At 36.5% G+C, this 15,240-nt stretch overlaps 1 protein-coding gene and 2 pseudogenes across 1 annotated transcript; all 3 read left to right on the top strand.

Annotated features, from left to right (window-relative positions):
- The first annotated feature begins 435 nt into the window (after window positions 1-435).
- LOC126595166 (disease resistance protein RUN1-like) lies at window positions 436-6,129 on the top strand. The gene is made up of 7 exons (XM_050261550.1): window positions 436-493; window positions 1,955-2,584; window positions 2,916-4,011; window positions 4,203-4,496; window positions 4,616-5,144; window positions 5,214-5,464; window positions 5,569-6,129. Exons 2-7 carry the CDS (start codon window positions 2,052-2,054, stop codon window positions 6,112-6,114), a joined length of 3,249 nt encoding a protein of 1,082 aa, XP_050117507.1. The 5' UTR covers window positions 436-493; window positions 1,955-2,051; the 3' UTR covers window positions 6,115-6,129.
- Window positions 6,130-6,381: 252 nt separating this feature from the next.
- On the top strand, window positions 6,382-13,435 carry LOC126588064 (3-hydroxyisobutyryl-CoA hydrolase-like protein 3, mitochondrial; annotated as a pseudogene).
- LOC126595414 (uncharacterized) lies at window positions 10,058-11,920 on the top strand (annotated as a pseudogene).
- Window positions 13,436-15,240: the final 1,805 nt, after the last annotated feature.

The raw sequence follows: 15,240 nt of genomic DNA, 5'->3' as shown, positions 1-15,240 counted from the left end.
TGGTGGATGTTTGTAACTTTGGAATTAGATTTTTAATTGGTTTTGTGAAGTCCTAACTTTTATTTTCATTTGGATCTGACCTTTTAAATGTCATTGAAAATAATCATACAAGTAAAGTTGTGCTTTCCTTTATTCAGTCTTTGGCAAGCCATCATGCATGATAACCAAGTAACTGGTTTTTAGTAAATGTTGATTTTGGAAAATTTTTTGTTTAAATTTATAGGTTCTGATGAATTCTTCATTTAGAGTTGGTGACCAACAATTGAACCACCACCAGTTTTAGATCAAGATTCGAGCATGCCTTATTAAGTGTAAGTCATTTTTCCATTCTATTTTGTTGATTTTGTCATCTGGGTTTCTTAGAAAGCTCGCACCTCGGTTCATTTCTGACTAGGGTGTTACCTATTTTTCAATTTTGTTTGGAAATTTTCAGAAAGCTTGCATTCAAGTTTGGCTCTTTGAATAAGACTTCAGGATTGAAGGCTGAATTATTGTAAGTCTGTTTTTTTTTTTTTTTTTTTTTTCTTTTTTTTTTTTTTTGCAAAACGAAATTTGAATTATGTTCAATTATGGTTTATAGTTATTTTGTTGATGTTGTTACACTACTCATGATTGCTAATCTTATACCAATCGTCTTTAATACATTTTGCAGAATGACATTTGTGGAATAATTTCTCAAAACTCATTTGTTATTTGTCCTTTATGCTTCCACGACTTCGCAACTTTATAGGCGACCTTGCTGTCCCACAGTTAAATCTGATTAATTTGTCAAAAAATTTCCAAGTTATGAAGTTTACATATTCTGGAACTTAGTTATATATATGTATTAAAAGCGTGAGGCGTGGGCGAGGCGTCCGAGGGACTAGCCTGGCCTAGGCGTGAGGCGAAGCCTCACGACACCTAAATTTTTTAATATATACACTGAGTTTACACATATATTATATTAAAAAAGAAGAAGATTATTAATCAATAATCACCGTGAGCACACATATATTATAAATACATATACACACATATATATACATATATTATATTATATATATAACATAGAGGATGAAAAGCACAATGAGCACACATATAACAATGCATGCAGACGACACACATCCATTATATAAAAAATAAAAATTAGAAAACAGGGCAGAGAGATGATGGTGCAAAGAAGAGGTATGAGGTAGTTAAAACCCTACCCAAAATTTGGGTTTGGGAGTAAAATAATAAATAAATAAATAAATCCCCTGAGGCGCGCCTAGGCGGCTCCGACAGCGCCTTCTGGCGCCTTCCGCCCACTTCCTTAAAACAGAGGCGGCAACCCTAAAGCCCAGCCTCACAGGGCGCCTAGGCGAGCCTTTTAAAACATTGATATATATATATATATATATATATATATATATATTTCATTCCATAACATAATGCATGTAACAACAACAACAAAACCTTTTCACACTAAGTGGGGTCGGCTAACATAATGCATGTAGATAGAAAAAAATTTACTATCTTTTGTATGTGGATTGTATCGTAAATTATTTTGTATGTAAAACTTTTTCCAACGTTTTCAATGTAGATGGTATTAATCTTCAATCACACAATCTATTATATATTTCAAAGATAATCTTTCATACAATTTCAAATCCCGCAGCAATGCGCGGGTAAAAATTTCTAGTACAAACTAACGTGGTTTCTCCTATTAAAATATGTCCGTTGAAATGTATTATATATGAAGATGAGCAGGTTGTTTCTCCTATGAAAATATGTCCGTTGTTTCTCCTATGAATAGCTGTAATCACAGCCAAGAATCTTTTGGATAGTCTTTGTCCTTTCGCTCCTTTCTTTCCTCTATTCCTCTCTTTTTCTGCACTTTCCAGCCAACATTATGTCGTTTCTCAAGTCCATACGCCAACATTATTATATTCTAAACTTTGTTCTTGTTGACTAAGGGAGCTTGACTTGGGTTTAGGTATTTCAGGATCATCCGTTCGACAGCACGAACACAACTACTGCCATTTTTCAGTCATGATCTGAACCAGTGCAGTGCCATAACGGTGGATACCGCCATGACAACCCACGAAGCGTCCTCTTCATCCTCCTCCAAGTCAAACCTTTGGAATTACGACGTGTTCTTGAGCTTCAGCGGTGTAGACACACGCAATGGCTTCACGGGCCACCTCCACGCGACATTAACAGACAGGGGATACCAGGCTTATATTGATGAGGACGATCTAGAAAGAGGGGAAGAAATAAAAGAGGAACTGTTCCGGGCAATCAAAGAGGCGAGGATCTCTATCATTGTCTTCTCAAAGAGTTATGCGGACTCGAGTTGGTGTCTTGACGAGCTGGTGAAGATCATGGAGTGCAGATACAAACTGGGGCGACGTGTTTTGCCAATATTCTATCATGTTGATCCTTCACATGTTAGGAAGCAGAACGGAGATTTAGCTCAAGCATTTCAGAAGCATGAAGAGGGCATCCGTGAAGAAAAAGATGACAAGGAACGTGAAGCTAAACAAGAAAGGGTAAAGCAATGGAGAAAGGCTCTTACAGAAGCTGCAAATTTGTCTGGCCAACATCTTCAAATCACTGACAATGGGTAATCATTCACCTGCTTTTCAAGATTTGAAACATTTTAGTGAATGACTTAAATCTCTCATATAATTAACATGCTTAATTAACATTTTACAGAAGCTAATTAAACATTAATTAACATGCTTAATTAATACACCTTAACCTCTCATATAAAACCTAAACCGTAATTAGAGTTTAATTAATTAATGAATTTATTTCTTTTATCAAGTTGGTAAAAAAATCACATACTAGCTAGTAGCTAGTTAGAATATATATGAAGGAAAGAAAATTGTCCATGGACTGATACCTCCTACTGTTCATTGAGTCCCACTAATGCTTAGGAATTTAATTTTCAGGCGTGAAGCAAAGCTTATTAGAGAAATTGTTGGCAAGATCATTACGGAATGGCTTCCAAGCGCAAACGAATTAAATGTGGCCAAGCACCCGGTTGGAATCAATTCTCGCGTTCAAGATATTATCAGTTATCTTTCAGGTGGTGGATCAAATGATGTTGTCATGGTTGGAATTTGGGGGATGGGTGGATTGGGTAAAACAACAGCTGCCAAAGCCATTTATAACCAAATTCATCATAAGTTCGAATTCAAAAGTTTCCTTGCCAACGTTAGTGAATATGATCTGGTTGATTTGCAAGGAAAACTTGTTTCTGGCATCTTGAAACAGACAGAGTCTAAGATATCCAGTGTTGATCAAGGTATCAGTGTGATAAAAAATCATCTCCAACGTAGAAGCGTACTTGTCATTATTGACAATGTAGACAAAGTGGAACAACTAAATGCAATAGCTGGAAATCGTGATTGGTTTGGCCCAGGAAGTAGAATTATCATAACGACACGATATGAACATTTACTAAAGCAAGTGAACATGAAAGTGGACAAGACGTATCCGCTTAAGAAATTGAATGAAGATGAAGCTCTGAAGCTCTTTAGTTGGCATGCCTTTGGAAATAGTTGGCCTAATGAAGGATATCTTGAACTCTCAAAAGAGGTTGTTTCTTACTGTGGAGGTTTGCCACTAGCCCTTGAAGTTTTAGGTTCTTCTATGGTTGAAAGAACCCCAAGAGAGTGGAAAAGTCATTTGGAGAAATTGAAAACATTTCCTAATGAAGGAATAATGAAACCGCTAAGAGAAAGCTTTGAAATGCTACATCCTACACAGAAGGCTATATTCCTTGACATATCTTGTTTCTTTATTGGACATGATAAGGACTATGTCGCAAAAATATTAGATGGATGTAACTTTTTTGCAACAATAGGAATTAGTGACCTCCGTGAACGATGCCTTATAACTGTTGAAGACAACAAGTTGAATATGCATGATTTGCTTCGAGAAATGGCCAAATCAATCATTTCTGAAAAATCCCCCTGTCACCCTGGAAAATGGAGTAGGTTGTGGAACCGTGAAGAGGTCATTAAAGTATTGAGAGATAAATCTGTAAGTACATTTCCAATAAAATTCTGAATTAATGCATTGTACATGAAAAGCACATATAACTCACAGATGTGTATTATACATTTAGTAACATTCATCTCAATTAGCCAACAATAGTACTTGCTTGTATCCATACATGTAAACGTATGCAAATAATCCGTTTCTTACACATGAATATAACCTTTTGTTAACAGGGAACTGAAGAAGTTGAAGGACTTGCTCTAGGTATCCCTCCTCCTTGGCCTCCAAGATCTAACATGCCTAGGTTCAGTACAGAAGCATTTGCCAATATGAAGAAACTGAGACTGCTCAAGCTCTACAACGTGCAGGTCAATGGAGAATACAAACATCTCCCCAAAGAGTTAATATGGTTGTGTTGGGAAAGATGCCCTTTAAAGTCCATACCAGATGACTTCTTTGATCAACCAAGACTAGTTATTTTAGAAATAACGTCTAGCAACCTGGTACAAGTTTGGGAGGGCTCCAAGGTACAATCGATTACAGATGATGATGTTATGTTTCTATTTGTTTTTGGATTTCCTTCTTTTTTTCCTAAGATATTCCTTTTGGATATTAATTTTAATTTTCCTTTGATTTTGTGCAACAGTTGCTTGAAAACTTGAAAGTCCTTAATCTCGGAAGTTGCTCTGACTTAAAAAAATCACCAGACTTTTCAAATCTCCCAAATCTTGAAGAGTTGATATTGGAAGGGTGTAGGAGTTTGTCCAAGATTCACCCCTCCATTGGTCATCTTAAAAAACTTTCTTTGGTGAACCTCACACGCTGCAAGAATCTTATTTCTCTTCCTGGGGATTTCTACAGGTCCAAATCCGTTCAGACTCTTGTTCTTGATGATTGTTGGCAATTCAGTGAACTGCCCGAGGATTTAGGGAAGATGATATCATTGAGAGTACTTAAAGCAACTACCACAGCCATAAGACAACTACCGCGTTCCACAGTAAGATTGAAGAATCTCACTCATTTATCTCTAGCGTGTGTGCAATCGGAGTTTCCCTTGCAATTTCCCGATTCGTTACACGGCTTAGACTCTTTAAGAAATTTAAATCTCTCAAATAATGGTTTTCTTACCCTACCCAGCCTCAGTTGTTTTTCAAAACTTGAAAATTTGTGGTTAAGTTTCTGCCTTAACCTTCATACCCTACCCAGCCTCAGTCATCTTTCAAAGCTTGAAAGTCTGTGGTTAGATAATTGCTTCAGGCTTTATACAATCTATGATTTACCAACAAATTTGAAATTTCTGGATGCATCTTATTGCTTCCGTTTGGTAACAATGCCCAATTTTTCGAAAATGTCGAATATGAGAGAACTGAATGTAAGTAATTCACACGCACTCACTGAGGTTCCAGACTTGGATAAGTCATTAAACTCGATGACATGGATTGATATGAGGGACTGCCCCAAACTCACAGCTGATTTTAGGAGGAACGTCCTAAAGGTATCTCCCTCTCTTTAATTGTCTTCCTATTGCGCACATGCACACACACAACGCACATGTACATGTATATATATATAGATATGACGCTTGCGCTGTATATATAGGGATGGACTTCTTGTGGATATGGTGGCATTTTTCTCAATGGGAATTATGTTCCTGATTGGTTCGAGTTTGTCAACGATTGTAATAAAGTCAGTTTTGATATCCCCTCGAGTGATGGTCGTAATTTTGAAGGGCTGACTCTGTTATGCTTTTACTGCTCAAATCTTGATCAATCAAGCCCTTATATCAGATGGAAAGATGGTCATCCTCGTGCCAGTATTGATATAAATAATACCAAGCCTACTGAGTTGCGAACCTGCATAGGCAAGGAAGATTGGGTTATAAAAATGCGCGATGATGTATTTGAAAAATGGTTTCTTTGGCAAGGACAAATATTGAACGATAAGCTCAATTTGCAAAGTGGGGATAAAGTTGATGTAACTTTTGAAATGCCAGGGAGATACTATAAATCAATTAAGGGAACAGGGGTTAATCTAGTATGGGACAAACCTAAGAAGGAAAATATGCACGATTTTGATGGTGATGGTAGGTTTTTGATCCAGAGGCACAACCAAGGTGGTGATGCATCGTCATCGTCACATGTTTGAGTCTGACGCTTCTTTCGGTTTTCGATTTCTAAGTTCAATAAATGAAGGCAAGTCCATACTTCAACACTTCTTTCAAATTTCAACGTTCCCTCCGTGGCCATGGCGGCAGTTCTTTTTCCCGGTAATTTAACCGTAACATCAAGGGTAGACCGGTTCAGAAGCACCAAAAATATCTCTCTCCCGACACTGACACAGTCACTCTCAAACAGAAGTAATGGGAAGCTTATTAGGACGAGCGATGCATTCGTCCGCTTTCTTCTTCCTCAATCCAAATTCGAAGCTCTCTCTTTACAAACCCTCCAAATCCCCTCGCCTTCTCCGCACCTTTGGGATCATGGCCTCTGCCGACGCATTTGTCAAGAGCAGCGTCCACCCAATTGGCGTCGCCGTCATCACCCTCGGTCACCCCCCGAGCTCTCAACGCCATGAACCTAGGTATGTAGATAAACACACAGACGCGCATATGTATATATGTATATATGTATATATCTGTAAATGCTTTTGATTTGGTGATGACTTGAATTTTTTACTAGGGAGGATGAGTCATCCATTTCTGTTACTGTAAAATAGTTTGGTAAAACTAAATGTGGTTAGTTTTAGTTAATAACTGTGGTTTGTTAGAATGGTTAAAGGGTTAGTTAAGGCAGTCAAGGGTACAAATGTAAAAAGTCAAAGGCTATATATATTAACATCTGTGTAATTGATTATTGTGAAATGAAATACAATCTTGCAGAAGAAGATTATTGTTTCTTTATTTTTGAGCTTGAACTTTATGGCATCGTATTGATTACAAATCTATGTTATTGCATTTGTTATAAGACGAAACGTTGGATTCAAATTTCGAACAAGTTAGCTTTTTTTCGAAGAATTTTGTGTTTCTGTTTAAGTGGGAATTGTTGGAAAACGCAGATATGGATGTGAAATACAAGAGCTATCTGGATGAATGGGAATCTGACCCAAATGTGAAGTGTGTCCTTGTTGATAGCCGCTCGGCTCGTGCCTTTTGTGGCGGTAATGCCCAGAATTCGTATTTGAATAGTTTCTTATCTTTCTTGGCAATTTTACACTTCCATTTTAGCGTGTAGTTAAATAAGTTATTCTAGATATGTATGTTTAGCTCTTTTGGCGGTTATTTTTGTTTTTGGGTCTCTTAGGTAAGGTTTTGAGAGTGACCAATCATGGTAAATGCAGGAAAGGACATTAAAGTGGTTGTTGCCGAAATTCAAAAGGACAAAAACACACCTTTTGTGCTGAAGGTTTCTACATTACGCTTTGCTTTGAACTAAAGTTATTTCTTGTTTAGGTGCTTACGTGGTAGATTTTTGGTCTTTGATGTTCGTGCTGTTTCATGTCATGTTGTTTATTGTTTCACTTCATTGTTCCTTTTTGTGTTGTTTTTTTGCCATATAGAGATAAATGGTGTCCGTTAAGTTGGCACGTTGATTCATTGATAGGTAATAACCCAGATTTAGATTACCTGCAGGCGGTGATGTGAAGCAGATCGCGGCCAAAAACCAACCACCGAATATGATTGAGGTCTAATTGTGTCCTTTTAACTATATAGAATAACAGACTTATAACCTTACACCGTTTTCTAAAATCCAGATAATATAAGATGACTTCCTTCACTACCATATAAGATGTATTTTGGTAATTTTCATAGTGAATAGATTTACAACTAGCAAGACGATTGACCCTTGCAAAATCGTTGATGATTAAGCCTTAATACAAGCAAGCCAGCCCCTTTTAACAAAATTCATGCATTAGACTCGTAATGATGTATTTGTTGGTAAGCCTAAAAGTTCAGTGAAAATCTCTTATATGAGTTCTGCTACTTCTTTAATTTCTTTAGCTATTCGATCTTGTATAAATGTCATAAATTGCGGCTAAGATTGTGCTTTCAGCATGTATTTATTAATGTTCAATACATACGATTATTTTTTTTCTTTTATAATTTCATGTTTGACATTCTTGGGCAACCTATAACATCTGATCATTTGTTTAGTCTTGATTTTGCTTTAACTTGGGTAATATGACTTGTATTGGTTGGACAGGATTCATATCTTTTCTAAGCTACCATTTCTTAAGATTGAGAGGCTGCTGGTATGATATTTGTGCTGCACGTTTTTCAGGTATTCACTGCTGAGTATTCTCTAAGATGCAAAATCTCTGACTACAAGAAGCCCTATATAAGCTTCATGGATGGCATAACAATGGGCTTTGGTGTTTGCCTATCAGGTCACGGTCACTACCGGATCATTACAGAGGTATTATTGCCTTGTCAGACAGAGATTGTCAATGTTGTGAATTACGTTGCCTTTTTGAATTTTTTGTGTCTTAACTTTGTATGGATACATTTCAGAGGACTGTTCTTGCTATGCCAGAGAATGTAATTTGTTTGTTCCCAGATGTTGGGTTTTCACGTATAGCGGCAAAGAGTCCAGGAGGAGGATCTGTAGGTATGTCTTTTCTATACTCTGGCGCAATTTCTTTCCTATGAGTGAAGCAAGCTGTTTTTCCAGCATTGAGAAAGAGAAACTGTTTAGATTATAAGGAGAAACTGTTTTTCCAGCATTGAGTGAAGCAAGTTGTCTTTTTATTTCCTTCTCTACAGTGCTAAGTAGTGTCGGAACTGTAACGGAACCCAACCCATACTCTATACCCGGAACCGAACCGTGCCGTTAAGGGTAAATGTGATTGTTTCGTCGAGATAATGAACAAAAAGTGGAACTTGTCATGTCAGGGTCATAGGACACCAGAATATCAAACTATGAACTTAAGGCATGAGAAAAAAAGCGTATTGGCTAATGATTGTGAGCCCAAATTCTTGACTGGAGGTTGGTGTAAATTGCCTCTGTACTCGTTGCGTAATTAAAGTTGTGTATAATCTTTCAGCTTATTCACTCATCGTCAATTGATTTTGGATAAACTCCTCAGTGTAATACAGAAGTAGAGAGCATGTTATTCGCGTGTCGGACTTGATAGCCACACATATTCTCATAACATCCGATATATATTTTTGACTGTCTAACTTAATAACATGACACATGCTTAAATATATATTAATAACAACCTTAATTATATTTTTTACTGTTAGCTTTGGATCGAGATGGAATCGCACATTAGAGAATTAAAGTGTTTCATAATCTTCACATGAACCATCCGCCTAAAATAATTAATAAAAACCTTAATTAGAATATTCTTATTTCCCATTTTGTTATTTTTCCCGATTGAATCCTTTTTTGCCGAAATCAACGTAAATAATATAAGAAAACTAATGAAAATAGCTTAAAAACTTCGAATTTTAACGATAAAAACAAAATAAAGGGTAAAGTAAACAGTATCAGAATTGTCTTTTTAGTGTAAAAATATGATTTTTCGTTAAAATGAACAGTATCAGGAACTTTTCGTTAAAGTTCCAAATATTATTGAATGAAGAAAGACCCAATACATATTACATCCCAATTCAAATTTTTAGAATTTGATACAAATTAGGGCTGGTTTTAAAGTCTTTTAAAAATGAATAAACACATCACTTAGTATTACGATATAAAGGTATTGTTCCTCACTTATAAATAGTAGGTCTTAGATTTGATTCTCGACAAAAACGAATTTGAACCACATTATTACTATGCTAGTCCATTGTGAGATTAAACATATCCCCTCCTTTAAAGTAGATAATATCGTTTGTTCAAAAATAAAAAAGACTAGACATACTTTTGTTAAATTGATTTTGGATTCTAAAAGAACTTCGTGTTTTTTTATAGAAAGTACCCCCAAGTACTTTTTTAAGATCTGCTTGGTTTTACTAAGGATTGAATTTAAAAAAAACATTTTAGCCAAAAACATTTTCAATCATTTTAAAATCATTTTCAATCAAATTCTTAATAATACACAATTAATTTTAAATTTAACTAATAATTTTACGTATTTAATACTCCACCTTCAATTTTTGCCGCACATCGTGATCGTGAATATATTCTTTGGTTTGGAGGGAACGGGAATTGATGCTCAACCTCTCTTCTTTCTTTTTCCTTAAAAAAAAAATTGAAATTGACAATCACGCCTTTCGCTCTCAACCTCTCTCCCTCCCTCCTATATAAAAACCCTCCTTCCGTACCAAAGTTCCTCTTCGTTCCCACGGATTCTTCCCCACCGCCACACTCCAACCCCCCGTCTTTCCCGCCAAATTTCTTGTCGAACTATGCCTCCGTCCTCCGACCCCGCCGTCCCCACCGTCACACCAGTCACCATATCCTACTCCGAGCTCCAAGTAACTCTCTCTTCCTCTAAGTTCTGTTTGTGGTTGCGAGAAAATTGAGCATGAGAGTTTGGTTTGATTGGCTTTTTTTTTTTTTTTTTCTGTTTGGGTGCTCAGAAACTCAAGAGAATTCGTTGAAATTAGAGCAAACTTCTATTTCAGTTGACTTTTTGGTTATTATTCTCTTTATTTTCTCAGCAACCAAACATAATCTAATTGTTTTATTCATAGTTTTGTTTAATTGCTATGTTTTAACTCAGTCGATCACGTCGAGAATTTGATTTTTCTAATTATCGTTTTTTTATTTTGGTTTGATTGATACAGGACAAGGACAAAGACTAGTCAGTGAAGATTGAAGAAGGATTTGGGCCAAATGGGTTGGGAATCCTATCAATCACTCATGTATGATTTCGGTATGCGATTACCGTTGTTAATTACTGATTATCTCTTCCATTACCAGTTTTGGTAAGTTAAAAATGCTTAATTCTGAATCACATCAGTATCAGTATGGTGGTATGTTGTTTTTTACTTAATTCTGGTATTATGCATATTTGTTTGACAATGGAATTTTTGGTTTTGGGTTGAAACTATATGTGCAGAAAGAATTTGTTAACGAATCGGTTAAAAAAACAAACCATATGCTTACATGTGAACCCATGAACTTGCATATGTAATGTCGGGGTAATTTCTCCGTCATGTAGATTGTAGATTGTGCTGTTTGGGCAACGATATTTTGCTCCATTATTCGATTCACAGCTCATAAATTATGCTGTCTCATGTTATTGTTTTGATGCTTCATACCTAATCGATTCTCGTGAGAGCTAGCGTTTTGTTGTAAACTGATAAGTATTTTCTTCTAGCATCTTTGTAATTGTTTCATTGAGTTTCCAATTGCAGGGTCCAGGATATTCTTCCTTGCGTGGGAATCTTCTACGCTTGTCACCTAGGTATATCCCTTCTACATAGGATTTTCATGTTCATTTTAAGTTTTAACTGCAATTCATAATGAATTTAGGAAGATAGTTTGTTATAGCACTGCTCATGGGAGTTTTGTTTTCGTTTATTAGATTAGCCAATCTGCCTGAAGAGGTGAAGAAGGAACTTGAAGATCCTCATAGTAGGTAAGTCATTTTAGTCCCATTGTTATACTTCAATTTCTCTTAAGCCGTTGGCATAATTTTCGTGTCAACACAAACATCAATCTATGTTTTCCTTACAATAGAGAAAAATTCCAAAAATTCCTGCCAGAAAGATAGTCTCATCTCAACTCTTGGATTTGTCACAGACTATTCTCTTGACATTATTAACTAATATTTACGTAGTTTTATTGCTTTTCTTGGGAATCTTTACAAAGTTTTATTGCTTGTCTTCCTTTTACCTGCCATCCATGTTTAGGTACAATTTTGGATGGAGTCATGGAAAAGAGAAGCTGGAATCTGGAAAGCCTGGTATCATTTTATGTTCTTTGTTTTAAATTTTGTTTCTTTGGAAACTCTTAAGAACTTAGGATCATTCATTTTCCGTTTGTGTTCTGGTTTTGCAAATTTTTTACTGGAGTTTGGTGAAATTGCCTCTTCACTCTTTCCATAATTAAAGTCATACATAATCTTTCAACTTTTTCACTTATTGTCAATTAATTTTGGATAAAATTCTCACAATGTAACACAGTAGTAGAGTATGCTATTCACGTGTCGGGCTTGACAGCCACGTATAAGCTTCGTGGCCATAACAATGGCCTTTGGTATTGGCCTATCGGGCCAAGGTCAGTACCGGATCATTACGAAGGTACTATTGCGAGAGAGACAATTGTCAATGTTGTCAATTACAACTGTGGCGAAATTCAGCAGCAACCCAGATTCGAAGCGCAGCTCAGGAGTCTTTTACCTCAAATAACTTCAGCATTTGGTGCAAATAAGTCGGTTCTTGTGACAATTGATGAACTTAAAAAGCAGCAGCAGAGTTCAGATGCTACTGGTAAGTTTGTCAATGCCATTTGTTTATCGATGATGAAATGAAATCCGTCTTACTCTTCTATTGAGAGGCTTGTACGTGGCTGTCAAGTATTTTCTATCAAATTGTTTCTGTTGTAGTGGTGGAGTGGGCAAATGAAGCTCTTCAAGGTTGCATCCTTTTGATAGATTTTGTGTTGTAGTATTTCACATTTTCTGAGTGAGTAACATGTGCTTTACTTGATCCATACCAGCTAACTGGTGTGATGAAAACTGAATATCGCGTTGCTAGAAGATCGTCTTTGCGGAATGATTTTGCTGAAGGTGTGCGGGCAGTTTTGGTGGACAAGGATCAGGTTCGTTAATTATGCTCAAGATTCCTTACTTGAAAATCACTTGCTGACGGAGTTGCTGCAACATAAACCATTACAGCCTGTACTAGACCTACAGTTATATAATCATCTTACTTTCCTTGTATCAGAACAGATCTATCTTTGATGAAATTGAGGTTCCATCAGAACAGATCGTTATCTTTGATAAAATTGAGGTTCCACCATAAAACCAATTGGCATGGGAAGTAGCCCAAGATCGTTATCTTTGACATTAAGCACATAGCAAACCTTGTCCCTCACCAATGTGGGACAACTCTCAACACGCCTCCGCACGTGTGACGGATTTTCAAGCCTACACCGTGGACAACAACTAGGTGACGTGGAGCGCGTGTGGCCATTGGGCTTCACACGTTGACAACTTGGCTCTGATACCATGATGAAATTGAAGTTCCATTATAAAACCAATTGACAATATTGAAAGTAGCCCAAGATCATATAAGCACATAGCAAGCCTTGTCCCTCACCAATGTGGGACAACTCTCAACAATCTTTTGCTTCTGTTTTTTGTCAATGCAGAATCCGAAGTGGAACCTGTCAAAGTAAGAGGGAGGTGAATCAGAGTGAAGTGGAAGCTCTCTTCGAGCCATTGAGCCCGAACTTTGAGGAGTTGAGCATGTGACTGACTGGCATGTGAAAACCAAGCCATTGAAATATATTCACCGTTGTGAAAAATAATTTAGATGAAAGTACATGAGATTTGTGTAAGTTCTGTATGAGAGCAAACACTTGGTGATGTGGAATGATAAAGAGATAAGGATTGACACTTGTGGTAGACTTACCAGGAGTTGTATTTCTTTACAATTTCAAGTCAGATACATTTTCGATAAAACTAGAACTCTTCTAGTTGATATAATGCATTAGTGTTTCACGGTGATAAGGCTACTCTTTGATAAGAATCAATTAATGAGAGGGATCCTTATTAAATTCTATGTATAAAACTGAGGTCCCTAATCTCTCCCCTAAATACATAAGTTTACAAAAAACTCAAGCCCCATTGAGCGGGCTTTCAATTGTGTAGAGTTGTAGGAGAACTTCAGTTCTTAATCTTAGTTTTCAAAGACGATGTTCTACAATTATTATAACTTTAAAGGGATCCCATGTTTGTAGCCGTTGGATTTTCATCCAACGGCCCACACTCCTTGATCAGGAGGATCCTCATCCTTAGCTCAGGAGAGGATCCTGGTCCGTTTATATATGGCATGATGGCATCCATTTGGGTGTATCATATGGTTCATTTGACTAGGAAAGCTAGCTAATACAAGTTTATGTTAGACGGAGTCAAGTTTCCTCTTCAAACAGAAACTCTTCAGTTGGTTTACTCAGTCAACAACACTTATCAAGTGGAGCTTCTGTTAAAATCATTTGAATTTTTAAATATTTGTTTTATCAGAATTAGTTATAGTATTTGAATTTCAAAATGTAAGCTTGTAAATAGGGTTTTTGAAACCCTGATGTAAAGTGATTATAAAAAGGTTGCTCCCTACAACGTTGAGGGTATGCAATCACAGTGAAAACCTTGTGTAGTCTTATAGCTTTCCTGCGTGTTTTGTCTTCCCTGCAATCCTAGTTCTTATAGTTTAATCCTAATGCCCGTTTTGCATTAGTTTTTAGCAGTGGAGCCTAAAAATGGTCCATTTGGGTGTATTATATGGTTCGTCTCCATTTGGATATATTATATTAGAGCACCACTTAATAGTTAATACAACGATCCAATAGATTGTTGTTCTAAGTTCATATCTTGTAAATGGTTGAATCATTTATCGCTTATCTTGAATAATTGTTTTTAATTATTCCTTCACATTTGGGTTTTTTTCTAATCACTTTTGTTTATTATGTGGTTGATGTCATGTTACTTTTCAAATGCTTCCAAATTCCAAACTAAAATAATGCATTATTGATAGTTGAATAGCTGTAATCACCCCAAGAAGTCATTGTATATAATCTATTGGATAGTCTTTGTCCTTTCATGCATGTTTCTTTCTTTCTTCATTTCCTCTCTTTCACTGCACCTTCCCGGCCAGCCGGCAGTATGTCGTTTCTCAAGTTCATATGCGAACATTATTATATTATAAACTTTTCAATTCTAGCAATGTGAGACAATGAGATAACCAAAAAAATTCTGCTCAAACGCTAACGTGTATAACATCCATCTTGGTGTATTATATGGTTCATTTGCCTAGTAAGGAAAGGCGCTTCTAATAGAAGTATAATCCTAATGCGCATTTTGCAATAGCTTTAGCAGTGGAGGAGCTTAAAACGATCCGTTGGGGTGTATTATATGGTCCACCCCAATTTGGATGTATTATATCAGAGCACCGCCTAAAAGTCTATTGGGACATCAATCATAATCTGAGTACATGTGGGATCTGTTTTGTCTGAGGTTACACAGTATATGGCTCAGACCAGTAATGTTTGGCCAAACTGTTGTTTGTGTTAGTTATGAATAACTATCATACATTTGATACAAGCTTTCTTAGAATTAGCCAGGACAAGTCGTCTTTATGCTGGGATATGTTTATCTTTA

This window comes from Malus sylvestris, chromosome 2 (genome assembly GCF_916048215.2).
Source record: "Malus sylvestris chromosome 2, drMalSylv7.2, whole genome shotgun sequence".
NCBI classification, from domain to species: domain Eukaryota; kingdom Viridiplantae; phylum Streptophyta; class Magnoliopsida; order Rosales; family Rosaceae; genus Malus; species Malus sylvestris.
The sequence above is the reverse complement of the archived record's forward strand: the minus strand, read 5'-3'. Positions and strand labels throughout refer to the sequence as shown.